The following is a 21,755-nucleotide window of genomic DNA, read 5'->3' as shown; positions in this document are numbered from 1 at the left end:
CTTTCAGCACAGCAAAGCGACAGTCTCAGGCTGAACTTGCACAAGTACTAGTGCAGAATCAGGCCCAAAGCCCCTCTGACTGCTTTGCAAACTGATGCCCCAGACAGATGGTCTAGCAAGCGAATTTCACAGCCCCAGCAGTCTCTCTAAAAAGAGGAGAGTGGCTGCTCTCTGAGTGCCATCAGCACGCACTGAGTAGAAGTTGTACGTGTCATCCCAGCACTCACCATCCCTAGGGACTTTTGACATCATCTCCAAATTCCTTATGGCTAAGTCTTCTCTCCAAACCACTCACTCTTAAAAGCTAACTGAAGTTCAAACTTGCTGGTGTCTATCGTTCCATCATGGAGCATCCAAAACAGTTCGTAATTGCACTGAGCCCCAGTCATACTCTATAGCTCACCTGCAGCCTGGCTGGTGAACTGGTCCCTCCTGATCTACTGCTACTGGGATGCAGCACTGCTTCTCCTGGACACCCAGAAGACCACCTAACGCAAACACCCCTTGAATGTTACACCTTGCATCACTGCTATGGTGACTGCCCGTGGACCAGTCAATGGGAATTTTTGTCCTTGCTAGCAGAAGACCATGGACATTGCACTGACCCAACACCGCAAGGTCTCAGGACGTCTCTGGGCTTGCCGTGCCCCGAGCCGGGTGTCCCTGTGATGGCAAGTGTCCCATGGCCAAGGACTCGTGCCCGACCTGCCTGAGCTCAGCGCTGGGGACACCCTGCATGGCCAAGGGCTGCCGCCCCGGGCAGGCACTGCCCAGCAAACACCAGATCTTCGTGTGCTGGGACTGGGCGCTGGGCAGCTCTGCCGCTGGTGCTGGGGACCGGGGAGAAGGGAGAAGGTGGTGGGGAGAGGTGGGATGAAGATACCCCTAGGAGGACCCAAGAGTGAGGAGGAAGAAATCCCACCATGAACATCTTAACCTTCCTGCTGAAGACTTTGGGGTGGTAATGACTAGTGGCAAACCCCCATGTTTCTCTTGGAGGACACCGGTGCTTTCAACTGTAGGGCCTGGAGGGATGCCGGTAGGGTGAATATCACACCCGGGAAAAGTAAGATACTGGGGAAGTTCTTTTCCATTTTCTTTTTTTTTTTCTTTTTCTTTTTTCTTTCCTGTATAGCATTTTTAACTATTAATGAGGATTTTCTGTACTAATTTGGACCATGGCTGTATGTAACTGTAACTGGACTAATAATTTGGACTATTATTAGATTGTTAAAACATTAATTAGGCAAGCTATTTTTGCTCATAACAAGATTTGAAAGGAAATGGAAGGAACAACTTGGTGCACTCAGAATGGCAGTGAAGAGCTTAGAGGTTGAATACGGTCAAGGACAACGGATAGATGCAGCAGAGGACCAGGGCCCAGGGACCTTCAGAGCCAAGGAGAACTTCTCCCAGGAGCTTACCATAAAGTAGTAGAGCTGTGAAGACCTCGCCATGAACTCCGGTTTGCACTCAGCCACGCAGATTTCCACGAATCCGGCATGCTGGCTGGGCTTGGCCTCCCCCATCTCACATACTATCCTGTGGAGAAAATACGAACCAAAAGCAAGGTTTGAGGGATGGTTTGGTGGTCTGGGTAAGATGGAATTGGTATAAACAGCCCACATTGCTGGCGAACGGACTGTAGACTTAACCTGCCTTCTTCTTTCCAATCCAGGGTCCAAACAGTGGACTAAGTTATTCTTTAAAGAGTGGTGGCTTTTGGCTGTTGGCACTTGCCGCGGCAAATGCTTAGCTGGTGTAAATCAACACAGCTTCACTTAAATAAATATACAGACAAATGCTGGGCTGAGGTCTGACCCCAGCAGGTCCCTCTGTCCTCCAGGCTTGCGTGGTGGACAGCTCTGCTGCCTTGAGGCTTAATGATCACTCGTGCACATAGTCAGCTGCTTTTTGGGACTGCTGTCCCCCAAACTGGAATTGAACACCCTTGTGCTGGCTGTTATGTGAAAAACAGAGGATAACTTCAGGGCTTATGCCATGAGGATTATCTAAATATGCAATCCAAATACAGTAATAAACGGATTATTTGCTCCTGAGCTGTAAGCAAGGAATGGCATCTTCCGTTCCTCACTTCCAAGGTTGGGTGGAATGGACTCCTCAGAAGACCCTACAGGTAGCAATGACTGTTATTAGGTGTGCTGTGGCCCACTGTCTGCCACACACCCAACTTACTGCTCTGCTGGGATGTACCCTTCCACCAGCGGTTTGCACTCCACTCCAGCCACTTTGACGTGAGACGCAATATCTCTGAACTCCAGCCCCAGATTCTCCCCACGGATGGTCACTTTGGTCCCTCCTTCGCGAGGGCCCGTCACTGGATTGATCTGGAGAAAAAAGTCAAGACAAAGGAGAATAATCAAACCACCTATGTAAAGACATCAGCATCCTCTCAGGTGAAAGAAGAGGCAATATCAGGTCTCTGTGACCACTAGAGACACTCATAATTATGAATGCTGAACAACTGAGGGAATAAGCCTACTCCAGATACATCACTCAGTCCTGCTCCCCTGCAAATATATATCACACATGCCCAAACCTCAGAGTATACAAAGATCTCCCCAGATCTGCCTCAGATCTCATTTACTCTCTTTTAAGTCCTTGAAAAACATCCAGAGATGAGTAGGAGATGTTTTCTAGGTAGGAGCAGGGTTTTCTTGCTGTGCAGCTGAGCTCTGCACTTTATAGACATGAACCATGGAAAGGCAGGAGAGAGGCACGGTGGAAAGAAATGGGAGAAAGAACCTGAAAAGGACACAAATGGCTTCAGCCAGTCACTTTAAATCCTAAATTCCCAGCCCAAAGCACATGGAGTTTTTTATCTGTTCTGCAGGTAGGTGTTGGTCATGCATCACAAACTCAGCTGAAAATGTCCACCTGAAAAAACAGCCGAGACACAAGAGAAACAGCATGTCAGATTAGGTACGGGGTAGGTGGACGGTGATCGAGACAGCAGCAGCAGTTGCTGTGTCCCAACACGTACTTCTGAAAGAGCTCCAGCTGCCCTCATGGGAGAGCTGGGGCCAGGGGAAGGGCTGGCATGGGAGCATGAACAACAAATTTGCGGGGTGGGAGGACAACAAATTTGTGGGGTGGGGAGGCCCCTGAGCCCCAGCATGAGATGAGTGGCTATCCCAACCAGTCTGGTGGCTGGTGACATCAAGTTTGCATCCCAGTCCGGACCTTCACCGGACCCTAGCAGGGTCACCTCTCCCTCCGGCTGCAGAGCCTCACCCTCCACCCAGAGCTGTCTATCTCCGTGCAGTATTTCTGGCCCATGGAAAGGGGTTGCGTATATGGGAAAGCATTCCGCATCACATCCATCACCTTTCTTCAGAGCCAGGTGGAAATTAGCATTGGAGTTGTCTCTTCAACATTGAAACAACACAGAAATCATGGGGCTGGCCCTTAATTATCTCCGTTCTGCCCTTCCAATTATTCACCGTGCCCAAATGTTCTGCCATACAACTGGCTAGTTGAAATGGGCTTCAAACGTTGCTTTCAAAGGGTATTCCCGGCTGCCCATTCAGGATGCCATGGCTGCCATCTGCCAGCGTTGGCAAGGCTCTCTCTGCAGTGAGAAAGGGGGAATTCCCTGTCCGAGGTCTGTACCCGCCGGCCGATGGCTCTGCCAACTGGGAATCTAGGGCTGGCAGCTAGACCCTCGCGTAGCAGACAGACTGGCAGGGAAAGTCGAGGCACTGGCACGAGCAGGGCTGCTCTTGACTGCTTCCCAGCACTGAGCCTGGCACCAGGGTTAGCCTAATTTCCACCCAGAGGCCAGTTTTTAGAAGGTCCATCTTTAATAAAAGGCGAGAGAACCTGGCACTTTTAGGGGGTATTTTATTTTAGGGTATTTTATTTTAGGGTATTTAATTTTAGGTGCTGTGAACCACCTCCTGGATGAGTGTGTCTTTGCTCTGACTATACAGGGAACCAACAGAGGTTAATAAATTAATAGCACAGATGATCACAGACAACTGCTTGGACCCGTAGAGTCATATAACATAGACACAACCTCTGCAGCACAAGATCCCTGCAGCGGCCCGGTCTCAGTTCCAAAAAAAACCCAAATACCACTTGAGCCAACAAAATCAGAACCATGGCACGCTTATTACTACTCCAAAAGTCAACAAGATACCTAAGTCCTAAAAAGAAAATAGCACAACATTCATAAATCTGACAGGTGAAATGGTTATTTGGGTTGGCTGGAGATTTGACCTTTGCATTGTCTGTGGTGATGAGATTGATAGACAAGTAGAAAATGGATAAAAAGAGAAAGAAGGAGAGGCATTTGTGGTTATTTTCCAGGATATGAGGAAAGTATCTTAAAAAATGAGAACAAAAATGAAATTTCGATTCCAGGAGAAAACAATACCGATTGTCTCAGCTGGGGACTCAACATTGAAAACTTCAACTATTTTCTAAAAATGGCAATTCCAAAATATTTTTATTCTGAATCATTAATAAATATCTATTCAAGCAAAGTCTGCTGTTTGAAATACTTATTTTGCTGAGGTCAGTTAATCCTCTCCTGATAAAACACTATATGAATGATGCTGGAAGGCTAGAATATATCACTATACCAAATGCAATCTAACACATACTCAAAATGAAAAAAGAAAGATAAACTAAAATTCCTGTATTTTATTTTATTTGCTTATGTATTAGACACATTTTTTAAGAGAACTGAGTTCTGTTTTGTGGTATTAAACTTGCCGTCAAATGGTTTTTACTTGTACAAGTAAGGTAGGTGTCTAGCAAGATAGGTCTGTGGTTAATTAGGGCTCACCTATGCTTGAAAGAGCTTGCTGGCATGGGCAGTACATCTCATAGCAGGTCAAAAGAGGACTTTTTTTCTCATATGACTAATGCCATTACCCTGAATAAATGAAGGCACAGTGGTGAAAAGAAACATCTTGCTAGAAAATTCCTTTTCTTTAGAACTAGGAGTGAGTTTGAGACAAAAGTTTCACTGCGGAAGTCACCAAAACCTCAGTGGAAACATCCTCCTCCTCAGTCTAAAGCACAAGATTTTTAAAATTTCTTGCTCTGGCTCAAAAAGCATCAGGAGGAGACTTCCCGGTGCGAAGCCAGCACAGCACCTCTAAGCCCCTCCCTGTGCAATTTTTAATTTGTAAAGGCCAGCTTCAAAACCCACTTATTTCCTTAAAATGGGAGGACCTGGGATTCTCCCAGGAGCATGTGGGAGATTTTTTAACCCCAACTCATCACACTCCCACAGCTACGTACAAGAAAAAGGTGTTACCACGCTGGTTTCACAGTGAGAGAGAAGGACCCTGTTTCTATCGCAGGTGCAAAAATGTGGAACGAGACCTGTCAGTCTGGGAGAGGAAAATACAGGCAGGGAAACAAAAGCTGCCAGGAAGCCTCAGCTTTCTCTCGAAGACCCAGAGCTGCGACACCGCATCGCAATTTACGCCCTCCGCTCGTATCAGCCTAATGCTGCAGCTTGTCACTCTTCAAGGAGGCTTTGTGGCTCAGCGAGTCTGTAAGTCCTTGAATTTCACCGAGTGGCAATATAAATGCAAGAGCTAATAAATAAGTACAGGTTATGGGAAGCTCTGTGCTGGGCGCGTGTGGGTGCCTGTGCAAGGGTGAGTACACGTGTTGTTTCTCCTCCTTTGCCTGCACAGATACTGCCCTGGCTCCTCGCCCGAATGTGCGTGCTCTTACCAACCTCTCCAGCCCTACCATTAGCTGCAATATATATCCAGCCACTTGAGATTACTTCCATGCTAACAGCTTAGAAAAAGACTTTCCAAGAGCTGCTTACGATTGCACCAGGTAGTTGGAATATTTCATGAATGAATATTGCAATGATCTGTTCGAGCTTTGGGAGCTGTTGATGGAAATGCCAGCAGAATTAGGAGTACGTCCCTTCTGGAGCTGTAGGGTGGAGAGTGAGTGCTTTGAACTTCATAAAGAGACTGTGGATGCAGGGTTGGGGTCAAAGAATGGCAGAGAAATGCAGATGGACCTTCAGAACATCATACTACCACATGGTCAGGTCCCTGTGGTTTGGACTTGTGCTTTAGTTGGTCATCCATCGCTTTCCCAATACCAAAGTCTATGAATCTGTGCAAAATTTCTGAATTTTTCCCAAGGTTTGAGAATCTGAAAAGATTAAAAAAAGGTTTCATCCAGTCCCCTATAAATTTCAAGGCCTCAAAGTTGGACTTTCAGAAGTAGCTGCTCATTCTAGTTGTCTCTGGGTTTGGTTTCACAGCTTCAGGTGGTTCTGGTGGGCTCAAAATTAGCAGCCCCAGATAAATCCAAGTGCAGTGGAGGCCCCCACCTTGGAAACATCAGGATAAGCCTGGCACTCCAGCAGTCCAACTGAGTCAGTACTTTAGGGACTGATGGATGGCAGGAAGATGGATAGAAACACAGTAAGAGGGGCTCCTTTCAATGGCACCTGGGAAAACCAGATTCTATCCAGCCTTTGCTTTCACAAATGGACATTGGTTTAGGGCTCATCCACAGCACCCACATTTTTTGATTCTTAACTGAATACAATTGAGAAAAAGCCTTTCTTGCTTTCTAGGAAAATAATCGACCCAATGTTTCATATTAAACCGCAACTGTGGAAGCTGGATTCTCCTCCTTTGCATTTCCCTTTCTCTTCCCTGTCTCACTTTCCTCCATACTTTTCTCATTTGCAGAATAAGGCCCTAGCCACCCTGAAAGGGTACTCGATGTTAACAAAGGCGTGGTGACTGAGAACTGCTGAAGGCAGGAGGCAGTTGGTAAGGATGTAGTCCTCATCATCAAGGCTCAGATCTGTCCTGCTGCTTGCCCTGTGACCCTGAATATGGTGCCCATCATTATGGCAAATGCGTCCTAAGGCAGCAGACAAAAATCACTTTAGCCTGGAGGCCTGATTTCCCTCCCTTGCCTTCTTTCCCTTTCTCTTCTACCTCTCTCCGTGGTTTTCCTATTTTCTTATCTCCCCTTTGTACCTTTGCCCCAGCTCTGCCTTTGGCCCCAGTCAACACATTCAACAGGAAACCTTCTAAAGAACACCGTTATGATGCAGATCCTTCCCCCCAGCCTTGCCCTCATTCTCTCTTTATCACTTAATAGGGCAGTTCCAAGCTTCATTTAGTCCAGGCTTGATCCTGCCTCCTCCTTGAGCCTTCAGAGAGGGAAAGCTGACACCTGTACAGGGCTTTGTTTGCTCTATGGGGATTTTTTTCAGCATGCAAAGTCAGCCAGGCAAACAGAAGAGAGTTACTCTGCTGGAGTCAGTGGAGTCTTGTTTTTTTCTGGACATTGACTTTGTCCACGTCAGGCTGCCGGGAAGCATGAACAACCTGGCCTCTTCCTTGACCTTCTGTCAGAAAAGCTCACAACACTCTGGGATCACTCAACATCTCCTTCTCAGCCAGGCTGGCCAGAGAGGCTGTTTCAAGAGACAGTTGGGCTCATTTGATTACCTTCACACCATCCATTTGAGAAGCCCCAGAGCATCTTGTCTCACCTTCAGCTGCTCCTAAAGGCTTCACATCACACCTGACAGCTCCGCGCGGGCAGGTCAGATGCTCCGCTGTTCCTCAGATTGCGCTAGCAGACTGTGTTTGTGTAATGGATTCACATCCACACTGACTGTGGTGGGAACTCCGACACCCTGCTCACCCCTGTGTTGTAGACACGTGAAGCTGTGTGCCTACCTTTGAAGGCCACCATGGCTTCTCCTCCCCAAAGTTGCCTGGGGCTTTGCCTGACCCAGCAGAACTCAGTCCTGACCTTCCCCTCACCAACCCAAAGATAAATCAGGAAAAGAAACCAAGAGAAGGGTACGAGAGGGAATACCCCAGCTTCTTGCAGATCCATGACTTACATCCGTGATCTTGGGGTTTGTACATTTGCCCTTGGTGCTGGACAACTCCAGCCACTGGCTGTCCTGGGCTGGGCAGTGCTGCTTCAGCGTGCACTGGTTCTGCCCCTCGCACCAGCCACATTCGAAGTCCGGGTCGGCTTTCAGGCAGAGTCCGCAGCTGTCCCGCATGGCCCCGCATTTGTACAGGTGAACTGCAGGGACAGGAAAAAAAAAGAGAAGAGCTGAGAGTTGCAGACAGCACAGGAGAGCGGTGGGATGTCAGAGGGTAGGATGAGGAGCAAGAGAGGGGAAGGGGTTCTGGGCTACTCGTCCCAGAGGCAGGATGGGACTTCTCCAAGGGGGGTAAATAATGGGGGGAAAAATGTTTACATCCTTCTTGACATAGACTGCACTTGTCAGAGTTCATCCCCCATGAAAGATATTTTTGGAAGCTGAGAGCAGAAGGAAGGATGCTGCCCTCAGTAGGGTGAAGGGCTACAAGCAGGAGGTTGGGGAGAAAGGTGCTTGGGCAGTGACTTGGCCTCAGTCCCTACCTTTTCCAGAGACTGAATGTCATACAGTGCCACCTATAACCAGTCTCACGCACAGTTTAAACTTCGATATTTGTCTGGTGTGAAACTACTCAGAACTGTGTGCTAAGGTGATGCCACTCAGGTTTCCCCCTTAACAGAAATCCTAATAGTGAATCCACAATGGTTCTCTATAAGGATTCACAACCAGCCTTTCCCCCTTCTTCTGCTCCAGAAATTCAGTCTGCTTTACACTTCGAAGTACTAAATTGATCCTCCTCCAATACAGTCAGCAATGATTAATGCTCAGCTCCATCTTGGGCTGCTAAGTGATTAGCAGCAGTCAAAGCTTTTTTCCAGATAAAGCCTAAAACCACTGCAGTCCCCCTACCAAATAAGATCATGTTATTTATCCTTGTTTTACAGATGTGTAAACTGAGGCCTGGGTTGCACAGGGAGCTGATAGCAAAAGTCTCCTCTCTGAAGACGAAGACTTGCTTTTTTTCTGTATTTGTGGGTGTGTTGGTGGTTTTCATTATAAGATGGGGGATTTTCCCTTTGTGCTTCTGTTTTGCCGTGTCAGTAGGTGACTAAATTCTTGTCCGTGGTTATTACTATACACAATCCCAAAGGTCAAAGGCTTTGGATATGTGTGCTGAAAAGCTCTGGCTGTCTCTTCATACCTGCACCCCAGAAGTCAGCAAGTATTACCCAATGCAAGGAAATGTTCAGAAACTTTTTATTTCTCCAGGTTGGGTGCAAGAAAAGTTTCAAAACAGCTGTCGATCACAGTGTGCTATAGGCCTCCTGGGATACAGCCCTTTCCTTAATTTTCTGTTAGACTTCCTCAAATTGGCCGAGTTGCTCTGCTTGCAATGTTATCAGTGAGTATCTCTGTAGTACTTCAGTAGGTTTGGTTCAGTTTAGCCTTTCTGCCTACTAGCCCAGCCCATGTGATGCTGGCTATGATAGTAGTGGCATCTTAGTTGTGTGAAGGCAGTGTACCCCAGTGCAACTGCACTTAGAAAGGCACCGGGTTTAATCCTGCCTCTGCCTCTCCCTCTCAGTTTTCCAGAGAAGAAGGCCTGCTTGTTTGCAGCACTGTCCAATGCCCTGCCGGGCTTTTGTGTTTGCTTGTAGCCACTGCATTTATGCCAGTAAATAAAATTCTCTGTGTCCTCGAGAGCACGTGGTATGCCTCCATATGGTATATCCATGTGCACATGCCTAAACTCTCCTCTTGATCCCAAACATGATGGTATCATCCAAACTACTCATTTGGGATAGCAATCAGCCAGTGCCACTTCCCAAATTTTTCCTAGTCATTACTGACAGCCTTTTGGGTTTGAATAACCCAAGAACTTGGAAGGGACTGCACTAAACACTAAGCACCAGAGATGTTTCTTAAGTTCATCCCTGGTCTGGTTTGCATTACCAGCACAGTCATGCCTAAAGACATCACAATGATGAGATTGATTTTACTCCTACATCACCTAGAACAGCTCAGTACTGTCCAAAAAAGGGTTCACTCTCTTGGTGTGGACCATGTTGCATCAGGAACGCTCAGGGCTATAATGGTAGCAGAAAACTAAGCAGGACTGGGACAAAACCAGCCAGCTCAAACCCTGATCTTCAACCCACACTGTTAAAGGCTAGCACAGACCACGGCACGGTTTGAGCCCAAGAAAATTAGCACTGTCCTGGCAATGCCTTGGCACAGTTTGGAGAGAAGGAGAGAGGGCAGACACCTTCAGCATGGAGAGAAGTTGGCAGGGTGAAGGTGGGCTGTGCCACGATGCTGGACGCCAGGGCTAGACAAGGGTCTCCAGCCTGTTGTGTTTACTGAGTGGATTTCACCTTGAAGAGCCACAGTTTTGGGGACGACAGCGCAGGACCTTTTGCATTCAGACCGGCTATTTGAACCCACGGGCTATTCGAGCCAGCAGAGAAAGACATCACAGAGGTGGGTGCAGGGGGAGAAGGACAGGAATGGGTCAAGGGAGAAAAGCTGCCTTCTGTGTTGCTCTCCAGCTTCAATGTGGTGTTGGTGGAAAGCTCACCCACCACCCCTCAGCATCAGGGTGACGGTGAGAGGAGCATGGGAGTACCTGATGGGAACAGATGGAGTGGGAGAACATGGGGAAGGTGTCTAAGAAAAGAGACGGTAAAGCGAGGGAGGGAGAAACTTCTGAGAGGTGATGCGAGAAGGAGAGAGTCTGCAGGTCTGAGCTGTAAATGCACAGCAGGCGAGAGGAGAGGCTGCCGGAGGGAAAAGCCTCAGGGTGGCTGAGGGTAATCAACAAAAAGGAAGAAAATGTGAACGGACCGTCCATCTCCAGCAAAAATGCCTGCCTCAGGGTTGTGGCTGGATGTGCAATATCCCTCTGTGAGGGGCACATCAATCCTGGGCCATCGATGGTAGTTAAACAGAGCCAGGCTCTGGGCAGGAGGTGGTTTTCTGTCCTTTGCCATTATCATTTTATTTTGTTCAGACTTTTCCCACGGCGAGCTGCAGCCTTTCTCCTCCCCCTCTCCCTTCCCCTGTTCATTACTACATTGCCTCTGAGCAGAGAGCGCAAAATCTCCCGGCATGTTAACTTGAAGAGCATCACTGCAGGAGAAATAAAGAGGGGGAGAAAGCTGGAGAAGGAGGGGCATAAAAACAAGACACAAAAATGTGGGGAGAAGCAGGAGGCAAAGATGATGAAGGAAGAGGGAAAGCAACACAAGTGGGAGGGAGAGTCGTATTTCTCAGGTGCAAAGAGAGAAGTGGCAGGGGGGGACACAAAGCACACACACACAAAATTGGTAATTTGCAGAGTGCAGAGAACAAGTATGCACCAGACAGCACGGGGAGATGGTGGCGGCTTTGTTAAGTGTAGGGAGCAATGCGGCCCGTTGCTAAGGTTACCGCTTCCAAGGACAAGTTGAAATAACTCTTTACCTTTGTTCTGTGCTGGGTTGTCAATGTTGAAATTCCCGTTCCACACGACTGTCAGCTCCACCGGCAGGCTGTTAATCTCCATCCCTTCGTACGAATACTAGAAGTGGGAGAGGAAAAACAAAAAAAACCCCTCAAACCCAGACTTACATGGTGCCCAGGGGTGGTGAGGGGATGGGATGAAGCAAGAGGTGGCGCTGCAAATTATCAACAAGAGAAATGGAGCTGTCAGCTACCTCCTTAATCACCAGTACCTGCCAAAAAGCCACGGGATCCTCTCAAAGTTGTTATTCTCGACAGAACAAGCCATGCCCCTCTCGACAGCCTCCTTAGCCCTTAGGTGACTATTCCATGATTTAAGTGGTGGGGCTTGTCTTGGAAATCTACCTTCTAGGTGTCGAGCACAGCTCTGAAGAATATTTTGCCAACTCTTGGGTGCACCTCTAAGGTGTCCATTATGTTTGTGGGTCTACCATCCAAATATACCTCTGTTGTGTATTCCGTAGATTCTGACTGTGTATGTAAGGTTATCTTCACTAGTGATATTTTGAAGAACTCTTGGAAGCTGAGTGAGGTCTCAGAAAGCAGGGAACAGGCGTACCATGGAAATACCTTTAAAAGGGGGGACATGGAGGTTCTGTGTAATTATAGACCTGTCAGCTTAACTTGGCTTCCCAGAAAGAAAGTACATCAAATTATTAAACAATCAATTTATAAGCACCTGCAAGATGATAAGGTGATAAAAATCAGCCAGCATAGATTTGTCAAGAACAAATTGTGTCAACCCAATCTAATTTCCTTTTTTGACAGGTTTAATGTCTTTGTGGTTAAAGGGGAGGCAGCAGATGTGATTTATCTTGATTTCAGTAGAGGATTTGCTACTGTCCTACAAGAGATTCCCATAAACAAACTAGGGAAATATGATCTAAAAGAAGCCGCCATAAGGTATATGCAAAAGCTGCCAAAAAAAAAAAAAAAAAGTCAAATAATTCAATGTCAGGCTGGGAGGGTGTTTCAAATGGAGTATTGTCCTGGGTCTGGTGTTGTTCAGTATTTTCACTGCTGACTTGGATGGTAGACTACAAATTTCATGAATGACACTGTTCTGGGAGAGAGTGCAAGAACATCCAAAAGCAGGGTCACGAATTCAAAACAAACTTGACAAATTGTAGAACTGGGCCAAAATCAACAAAGTGAAATTCAATACAGGCAAGTACCGACTATTCTTCAATAGGAGAAATCAATGCAAACAAATGTGCAATTGGAATGACTGGCCAGCGCCGCAGGAAAGGGTCTGGGGACTACTGAAGATCACAAACAGATTGTGAATCAACAATGCCATACTGCTGCCAAAACCCCAAGCAAATCTCATTTGGGGATGTACTAGATAGAGTTTGTTACATATGTAAGCCCCAGGAGGCAATTATTTTTCCCCACTCAGAACCAGAAAGGCTTCAGCTGGAGTAGGGGGTATCCAGTTTCCAGCAAATATGTATTAAGAAAGCTATAGAAATCTTCTGAGAGAGTTGGACAGACTTAAACAAACACTTGTCAGGCACAGTCAAGGTACACAGATCTGGCCTTAATGAAGGAAATGGAAGCTGATCTCTGGAGGCCCTCTCCACTGGGAAAGCTCTCTGACACATGGTGCTTAGTGTATTTTTTCAGCTACATTTTGGTTTATCATAAGCCAGTTCACACAGGGTTCACCCAGTTGCCCGTCAGATCCTACTGCCCACCTCCATCAACAGCTTCCACCCAACACTTCACCAAAAGGCAAAAAGCCTCATAATGGGACAGAAGGTGGTTGCTTAAAGGACAGAATGAGAACAAGGCAAGAAGGGCAGAGACATTTCGTAAGGATTTACCCTCCTGAGATCAGGAATCTGCCACTGCACTGGGATATATAGCGGGACAAACTCCCACTCCTAAAGAAAAAGATGTTTTCCCCACTACGAGGTTAAATATGATTCAGTAAGCTGTCTGGTTTGGCTGGGTACGTCTTAGAGACCACTAAAGGGTTCCCCATCACTTAAAGTCTCAGTGTGGTTTTCCACAGAGATACCAAAGCTCTGAGCCTTTAGAGGTAGGTTTTTCCGTATCTGTTAATTACCATATAATTGTGGAGGAAATCATATATGGCGATTTCTCTCCATTACGGCAGAGCGAGTGCTAGCTGCACGGCAATTTCTCTTTGGACAAACTAAACACAATTAGCCACTAATCTGCAAGACCCTGTGATTATGATCTAGTTGTAGGGTATTTATGGGGATAAGCTTTGTGGTTACCATGGAAGTAAACAGCAGCCAGGTTAGCAGAGTCCTCTGCAATAGGACTGTACCAGCCAGTCTCATTCAGTATTAGCATTTTTATGACACTTCTTGGTGTCACTGCCAGCAAGATGCAAGATGATGCAGAGCCGCTTGGACTCACAACACTGGCTTTTCACAGCTTTTTGGAGCTAGGAGCAAGGATGGGGAGACAGGAGTGGGAAGGAGAGCTCCTGCAAAGTAGAGAATAATTAATCTTCTGCCACTCAGGAGCTTTGCAAACGCCTGCTTTGCACAGCACTTTGCAAATGCTGATTGGGAATGGGAAAAAGCATTTATACAGAACCACTGGTCACCCTTAAGTCAGATAGTTGAGTCTGTAGGTGCCTAAGAAAAGTGCTACTTTCTGCCTCAGCAGAGCCCTGTGTGTGCCTTGGGATTTAGCTGTTAGCGGAGCCAAGGGACAGGCAGCTGGAGTCCCCCAGAGCCTTTCATCCCGCTGAGGCTCCCAGCGCCAGCAGCAGGAGCCCAGCTGGGATTTTAGATCTTATCTGTCTGTGGCACCAGGGGCAAACACATATTAAACTTGTTAACTCAGCAGACTTGATCCAGAACTGGAAACGGATGCGAGGGAATAAACAACGGGATCCCCATGGAAGAGCTCCAAGGATGAAGGCAGCTGGGGGCTGGAACGAGGATGCTCACGCTGCCATGCCCGGCCTGCTCAGACAGCTCTGAGTTTTGCACGGCAGCAAAACAGAGCGTTTTGCAAAGTAGCAGCGAGCAAATGCTCCGTCCTCTTCAGACCACAGGAGCTGCTAACTCATTGTGACCCCTGTTCAAAGCCCACTGAACTCAATAGGAGGCTTTGAAAAAGATTCGCTCAGCTGTAACAATAAGATGGAAATATGTTTCAGAGAAGAAAAAAGGGATGGTGTATCGATCTCCAGGACAGCAGAGCTTCCCGGATACTCCTGCTAAGAGCACTCATACCATTAGGGCTTGCATGTTTACATTGCCCTGCACTACTTTCTCCCGTACAGGCAAAAGCACTCAAAAGATGTAAATCTGACCCCTAAGTCTGCCAAATCTGGATTCCCACCATGCAAATCAAATCAAAGCAGAAAATTATGGGCAATTTAGAGACTCAAACTGAGAAAGAGAGGCTGCCCTTCCAGAAAAAGCAGACTGGCTCTCATCAGGAAATGGCAAAAAGCTGCTAGAAGGAGCTGTTGTAATTCACAAGAAGAGCACAGTGTGTTTTGAACTCCCAGGTACCAGCTCTTTGTCTCTTAAAATCTTTGCTAGTATCAGATACTCCTGCAACACAGGCTGAGCCCACCACATCACTTGGCCGTTTTGCCATGTCATTAGTGCTTTAACATATCGTACCCAAGCTACTGTAAACACATTGATTGTTTGTCTCATGGAAGCTGGACTAAGAGGATGGCTGCAAAATCACAGCTATCAGTTCTACAACAGCTATGCAAACATTAGCTGCCCTCATGGAAAGATACTTTGCATTTCAAAAGTCTGTGAATTCCTGGCTCTTTTGGGCATCCTGTTACTACAGGCACCCTGCATTAGAGGAACTTATCTTCACAGAACTCTCAGCCACACAGTTTGTGCAAATCCATAGCCACGCTTGACCTCTTGCTACATCCTGCTGGGATGTTGTATCACCGGGTAAAGCCCTTTGGTAGTTTGGCTTGGGCACACTTAGGACAATAAACCAAGAGCGGTTACATTTCCTCTTTGTACCTCTAGCGTGTCCAATAGTGGGGAAACATCTACAGACAAACAGCATTTTAACAGTATTTTAGCGTTAGTCTGTTTTCCCTGACACCACTTTTGTGATTACAGCTTGGGCCCGAGGACTGATTCCTGTACCTGGCTCTGCTACCAACTCCTTGTGTAATCCTGTACAAGTCATTTAATCCCTCTTTGCATCAATTTTCCAGCCATAAACTGTAGGCAGAAAACTTCTTGCCCACAGACATCCCATCTCTTTGGACTCCCTGCTTCCCAGAGTTGGGACTGAATTTTTATGTCTGGGTATCACCCACAACAACAGAGCCCACATCATGTTTGGAGTTTCTCTGTGATATTTAAATGCAGATAAGTAATAATAATGCATCATAATAATTGAGAAGTGGATGTATAACTCACAGTCCCATGCTTCTCTTCCTTTGGCCACCCATAAGTGTGTTTTCCCACGATTTCTGTGAATAGCTCCTCATTTTTCCCCAGCTCTGTTTTTTGTTTGGGGTTTGTTTTGGGTTTTTTGTCATCACTCCCTCCACTGCGTGAGCCACACCACAGAGTCAAACGCCGCTGAGATCTTTTGCTCAAGTGCAATGATGTGACAAATATATTTGCTTTTCCTATCCCTAAGTTACACAGCACTTTTGGCTGGACAATCTCGGGTCTCACGCCACACAGACCTGTGAAAGACTAGAGGCAAATTATCAGCAGGGATTTTACTGCTCGAAATCAGTGTGTGCTGCCTCTGTGTGCAAGACTAGGCAATGGGAAGGCTCACACCAAGCAAGAAGGTGGGCTTAGTCACTGAAGCAGGTAATGGCAATGATCATGGCACGGGCAGGTGGGTCATCTCTCACCCATCTCCCCGTTCCTCATGCCGAAGGCTGCTAATATCGGGCTGATTGCAAGTGCTGGGGCTCCCACTGTTTCCCACTGGGGAGATTGCTCTCTGCCCTAATAGATCTAGCAATTTCAGCCATTCCTGCTGATGTTTTTACTTACTTATTTATATGTCTCCTTAGCTCTCCTCCTTTTCATTTCCTCCCATCACTCTGTGTCCAGACTGTCGGCAGAGCTATCATAAGTGCAATAAGGAATGGCAGGCAGGGTCTCTCTGAGTGATAATTGCATGCCTTGGGTGGTGTGATAGAGGACAAAGCCCAGAGCTGAGAGTCTCAAACCACTTGACAAGAACAATAATTGTCCCAAAGCATGCTGCCTGCAGTGACTTATTGCTGTTATCAAATGAAATATCTCCAGGAAAGACAGGGGGAGAGACAGAGCTGGCTACTGACTGGACCAAGCACCGAGGCGGCCTCAGAGCTGGATGTGACATTACTGACACGCCATCAGATAGGGTGGTCCCACCTGGGTCTCCTTATAGCATCCTTTAACTGAAGTTGGAACCATTTAGTAAAGCACTTGCTTACGATGGTTCTGATCCCTGGTGTAAATCTTGAGGGACCAGGCAGCGGAGAGCAAGAATGAAGGCTTTTTCCTGATCCTATCCCATATGAAAGCAGGAAAAATCCCGCATTTTGCTGAATTTATTCTGCAAAAGCTGAATTTGAGCTCATCGGTGCCTAGCGCACGATGGGAGGGGGTAGATCTTGAGGCTTATGAAGGAAAACAAGCCAAGAATGATTGCTTAGTCTAGCATGCATCACCAACAGAAAGATCTGCTGGCAGGATAGCATCCCTTCAGGGACACACCATCACAACACGTCCTCCCACCCTCCTTTGGACCTTCTCCAAGCCTGCAATGCAGGTGCTACATTCAGTGTCTCATCCAGCAACTCTGCTGAGTAAAAAGCTCTGTCAAAGGGGGCTGATTCAATTTGCAAACAAGCTCATACGGCTGTTTCTAAAGCCAGGTGACCCTTGGAGCAGAGGCTCATTGTATCGCAGTGGCTCCAGACTGAATGCTAATTCTGGCAGGGAAGGAAATAATCATGATGGAGACATATCTACAGCACTCCTTCCCTATTGTCTGTGTCCTCTGCCACCTGCTCTAACAGAGCCGGGGCTTCTCTATTCCCTTTTTGTATCTGTGTGAATGTTTCTTTCTTTTGTCTGGCTCTCCCTTCCACATCTCTTTCTCTCAGTGTCTGGCAAATTCAGAGCAACAATGAAATAACATTTCTCAGGAAAAAAAAGAAGAACTCAAATCACAGCGTCAAAGTACCTTCAGAAGAAAAGGGAAGAAAAGAAAAGGAAAGAGAGGGAGAGGGAAGGGGACAGAAAGAGGGAAAGGGAGAGAGGAGGCAGAAAACAGGATAGAAAAGAGTTGAGTTTATTCCAAAACAAGCCTCTCTCCCCAGAGAAGAGAGAGGTCCACCTGAGCCACCACAAAACATGGGATAGGCATCCTACAGACACCACAGAGCAGCAAGGTCACCGAGTGCCTTTGCCTTAGCCTGAGACTCAGCCCTGCCACCCTGTGCGGCTCAGGAGTAGCCTTGAGTGTTCTGCCATGAAAACAATCAGTAAAATCAACATGGTGCTGCCGTAGCACTCGGGCATCCCTTGAACAAATGCATCTGGGGATTCATCGAAGCCCGCTTGTCTGGTCTTAGGCACTAGCAACTTCTTGAAGCATGCTGGTAGTATGGGAATAGTAACCATTACCTCCCAAACCCAGGCTCATTTATTGGATACCAAAAACTCAGATGCTGAGAGGGACCCTCCAGGACTACTGAGGCAGTCACTTCCCTGCTCAGCCCAATTATGCTTAAAATCATCCTGAGATAATCCATGCTGATGCCTATGTGTGCCAGAGAATTCATGACTCTAAAGGATGGCTGCTCTCTTCTCTGCTAAGACTCTTTGGACAGATATGTAGACTCTGCCCATTCCATGTAATACGCCTTTAGGCACAGGCTTTCACATTGTAAAACAAAATATTTTTTTAAAAAAGTGTAATGCCGCCTTAATTTCTCAAGCCATCCATTTCTGTGAAACCTCAAAGCTGGATGCTCACAGGCCACTAACCACTAACGAAAATCAGGGGGAAGGAGGGGGACAAAGAAATAAATACAAGAGTGTCATTGGGAAGTTGCTTGTTTGCAACAGATCATAAAATGTGTGAACTGCCTATAATCTTCAGCACGCTACTTAATGCGGCAGGATATGTTGTGATGGATTTTAACAAGCGCTGCCCGGCATGGAGTGGCAGAGCTGCAGTGAAGTGGCTAAAGCCTGTAATTAGCTCTTTGACTAATAAATCATCTCGTAGTACCAGCAACGATAATGACTCAAATACACATCTTGGAGACGTGAATCTCATGGAGAAACCTCCAGAGAAGCAGAGACCACCATTGCGCATATGCACGGCTCCTGGCAGATGACGTCGTTTGTCCCCCAAACTGGCACTGCTGCGGTGACAGCACCGTTGCGATTCCCACCGGCTCCCTGGGAGGGGGGTTACTGGTCCTGCACTGCAGGTGGGGAGGCGGAGGTGGGCAGAGGCAAAGAGACTTACCAAAGGTCATGCAGTGAGTCAGTGGCTGGAGGAGGGTTTGACTCAAGCCTTCGGCACCTTACCCTTCTTTTGACCCATTACATGCTGGCATTCATCAGATTGTTTATACGGGGTTTCATATGTCCCGTCACCAAAACCCCACATAATAACCTTAACTCTCAGGGTTGATATGAACACGTGTCCCTTTGGAAACCCTTCTGAACGGACCCAAGGATGTGACACTGCGAGGATATGGGCAGGTGAAGCTGATAATAATGTCTATGGGTCACGGCTAAGGTTGCCTCAGCACGGCCAAATGCCGCAATCCAAGGGCAGAAGCAACTACTGTGTGGTGACACCAGCTAGCCTAAAGAGCAAAAAGAGCAGTTTGCAAGCTACCATACCAGCCTTTCCTTGACTGTGGCTGGAACTGGGCAGGCAATAAGGTAAAAAGGGCTGCCACACAACCCCCCTTCCCATTAGGAAAAAGCTGTAGGCACTTCTGGTCCTCCTTGGCCCCTGCATCTCTCCCGAGTACGCAGGGCTTGCTCACCGAAGTGTTCTGGCACTGCACGCTGGAGCTGTTGAACCTCAGAGCGGGCACCCGCTGCTCATTGCCCTGGATGTTCAAGATGCATTCATAGCCTCGCTGGCCCGACTGCGGCTGAGGCAGGTTCTTGGCCTTCAGCGTGATCGGCTTGATCACTTCCACCGGCACCAGGATCTTCTCTGCCTGTAGCAGCTGGGGACAGTCCTAGGGAGAGAGAAGACAACGCGCCAAGTCAGCACACGGGGTTCCCAGCCCCAGCTGGAGTCCTCTGCTGCTTCTCAACCTTCCCACTTCACACTTGGCTTCAACCGATTACAAAGCCTTGGCATCTCCCTGGGCCTCAGCTTATTATAAGGGTATTCGAGGCGTATTGCCGGGAAGACTCAGGCAAACAGGTGAGGAAGGATTTCTCTTACAGACCATCCTTTCCTATCTCCCTTATTCACAGGACACACTTTCAACCCTCAGGACCCAAGGAAGCTACCTCTGGTGCTTTTTAATACCTGCTCCATTAATCAGGTAGTGGGAAAGCAATCGTATTCCCTCCAGGGACTTAGCCCAGTCGCAATGCCATGACATGAGAAGTGAATAAAGCAAAAACCTGAGCATAATTCCTTGCCTCCCCAACAGCCAGTGCACCATTGTACAAAAGGCACAGCTCTAGCTAGCTCCAGCAAGACACGTTGTAAGCTACACAGTCTGGGCTGTTAAAAAGAGAGTTTGTTTTGGCTTAGAAGCGGACAGAATATTTATTACAGATGGATCCAGCTCCCAGGAAACAACTGTTACACAATGTGTGGAGGTCCCTTGGAAAGGCTTGCCACCATTTCACAAAAGGAGCAATGATAAACGGATGCTGCTAATCCAGCTCCTCTTGGTGAGTCCTTTGCACAGGTAGAGGTCTGGGCACCCAAAGCTGCCACGTAGAAGGCTGTATTCAAAGTCTCATTAATTTGCACAGCTTTAGTTAGAGTAGCAATGAACTGCTTCTTCATAGTACAAGTAGACAAGTGCAAGCTGTCAAATTCACATATTCTAGGAAGCTATCAACTCTTTAGGAAATTACTGCAGCATTCGCCGGGCTAATCCAAGGCGGTTTGATATTAAATGGGATCCCTTAAAAAAGTGCTACAACAGGCTACAAAACATAAGCATGCCATATGCACAGACTACACTGTCTTGATCGCTTGTGAGTGCCTAGTTGTCCCCTCTTTTAAGTCTTTTCAACTCCTACCTGCCAAGAGGAAGCCTGTCCCCTCTTTTTCTTCTCGGCACTGTTATTGGCCCACTGCCTGCTCTCCGTAGAGCACCACGGGAGAGCAGCCACCCTGTCCAGTGCAGAGAGCCACACCATTTCAGCCTGTCTCGCCCAACGTTAAAGTCAGGTCCAGTTGGTGCAAGCAGAGACAAGGAACTTACATGAAGAGGTGCAAGATTAATCTGTAGGTGTGGGCAAGGGATGGCAGGAGGACGGACTGATCCAGGGCTAGAAAGTAGGGAAAGAGACTGAAGGGCTCAAAAGTGGAATTTACGGCTTACGAGAGTCTGGGAGCTTGTTAAAGCAGATGGTAGAAGCATCTTACTGAAGCAAATAGCTTAGGAAGATAAAGAAATGGATTAGACGTGTAACATCTGCAGTTACACCAACCAGAAATAGAATTACAAGAGCCATCAATCATCACGCTGTGGGTATGAGCTGATCCATGGCCAGGGGCAGAAAGAAAATCCAGTAACCACCCAGCACATCACTGCAGTGAAGTCCAAAAGCCTTCCTCAGTCCCCAAAGAGGGTCTGTCTGTCTGTCCTGGTGGAGATGCCAGACTGAAGAGCCCTTCAGGGCAAACTGATTTCTCACCTGCACTTATAGGGTGATGCTAACGGTGTAAATACTTGACAGCTGCTGCTGAACTTCAATTGGCTTTGCCCAGGTTAACACCAGAACCAGGACAGCCAAGCACACAGTCACTGGAGCTGGATGGAGGTAAACCATCTTGGGTCTGGTGGCCATTTGCCTGGGCTAATCTGGAACAAGACCTAGCTTAATAAATGCTACCAAGGACTGAGGCTTAAGAGGCCATCACGTTAACCTGGCTGGCTGGTGTAAGGCTTGGAGGTGGCAAGCTCATGTGGTACTGCATTGCAGTGATGGGATTTACCACTGCGATTCTCTGCTGGTTTGGGGATCCTGGTGCTGAGCAGCACTTCAACAAGCAGACCCGTGTGAGGAGGCTCCAGGAGTATATGAGCAGTGGAAGTTGCCTTACATGTCATCATGAACAAGGCACAGCCAGTGTGGAAGGAGGCTGTGTCTGACCCCCAGGAGTGCTTCAGGAGCTACACACTGTTCCAACACTCTCCGCTCTTGCTGTTGTCCTG

The 21,755-nt window shown here is 47.4% G+C and overlaps 1 protein-coding gene across 1 annotated transcript in view; it reads right to left on the bottom strand.

Moving 5' to 3' along the window:
• PLXNA4 (plexin A4) overlaps positions 1–21,755 on the bottom strand; it is a 452,832-nt gene that overhangs the window by 73,257 nt on the left and 357,820 nt on the right. Inside the window, exons 10-14 of the mRNA XM_049814131.1 lie at positions 19,383–19,583; positions 11,339–11,435; positions 7,886–8,076; positions 2,197–2,348; positions 1,425–1,542 (exon numbers count right to left, since the gene is read on the bottom strand). Of these exons, the coding sequence (XP_049670088.1) occupies positions 1,425–1,542; positions 2,197–2,348; positions 7,886–8,076; positions 11,339–11,435; positions 19,383–19,583 (759 nt within the window). The remainder of the gene's footprint in view (positions 1–1,424; positions 1,543–2,196; positions 2,349–7,885; positions 8,077–11,338; positions 11,436–19,382; positions 19,584–21,755) is intronic.

The sequence above is a fragment of the Accipiter gentilis genome, chromosome 11, assembly GCF_929443795.1.
Source record: "Accipiter gentilis chromosome 11, bAccGen1.1, whole genome shotgun sequence".
NCBI classification, from domain to species: Eukaryota; Metazoa; Chordata; class Aves; order Accipitriformes; family Accipitridae; genus Astur; species Astur gentilis.
The sequence above is the reverse complement of the archived record's forward strand: the minus strand, read 5'-3'. Positions and strand labels throughout refer to the sequence as shown.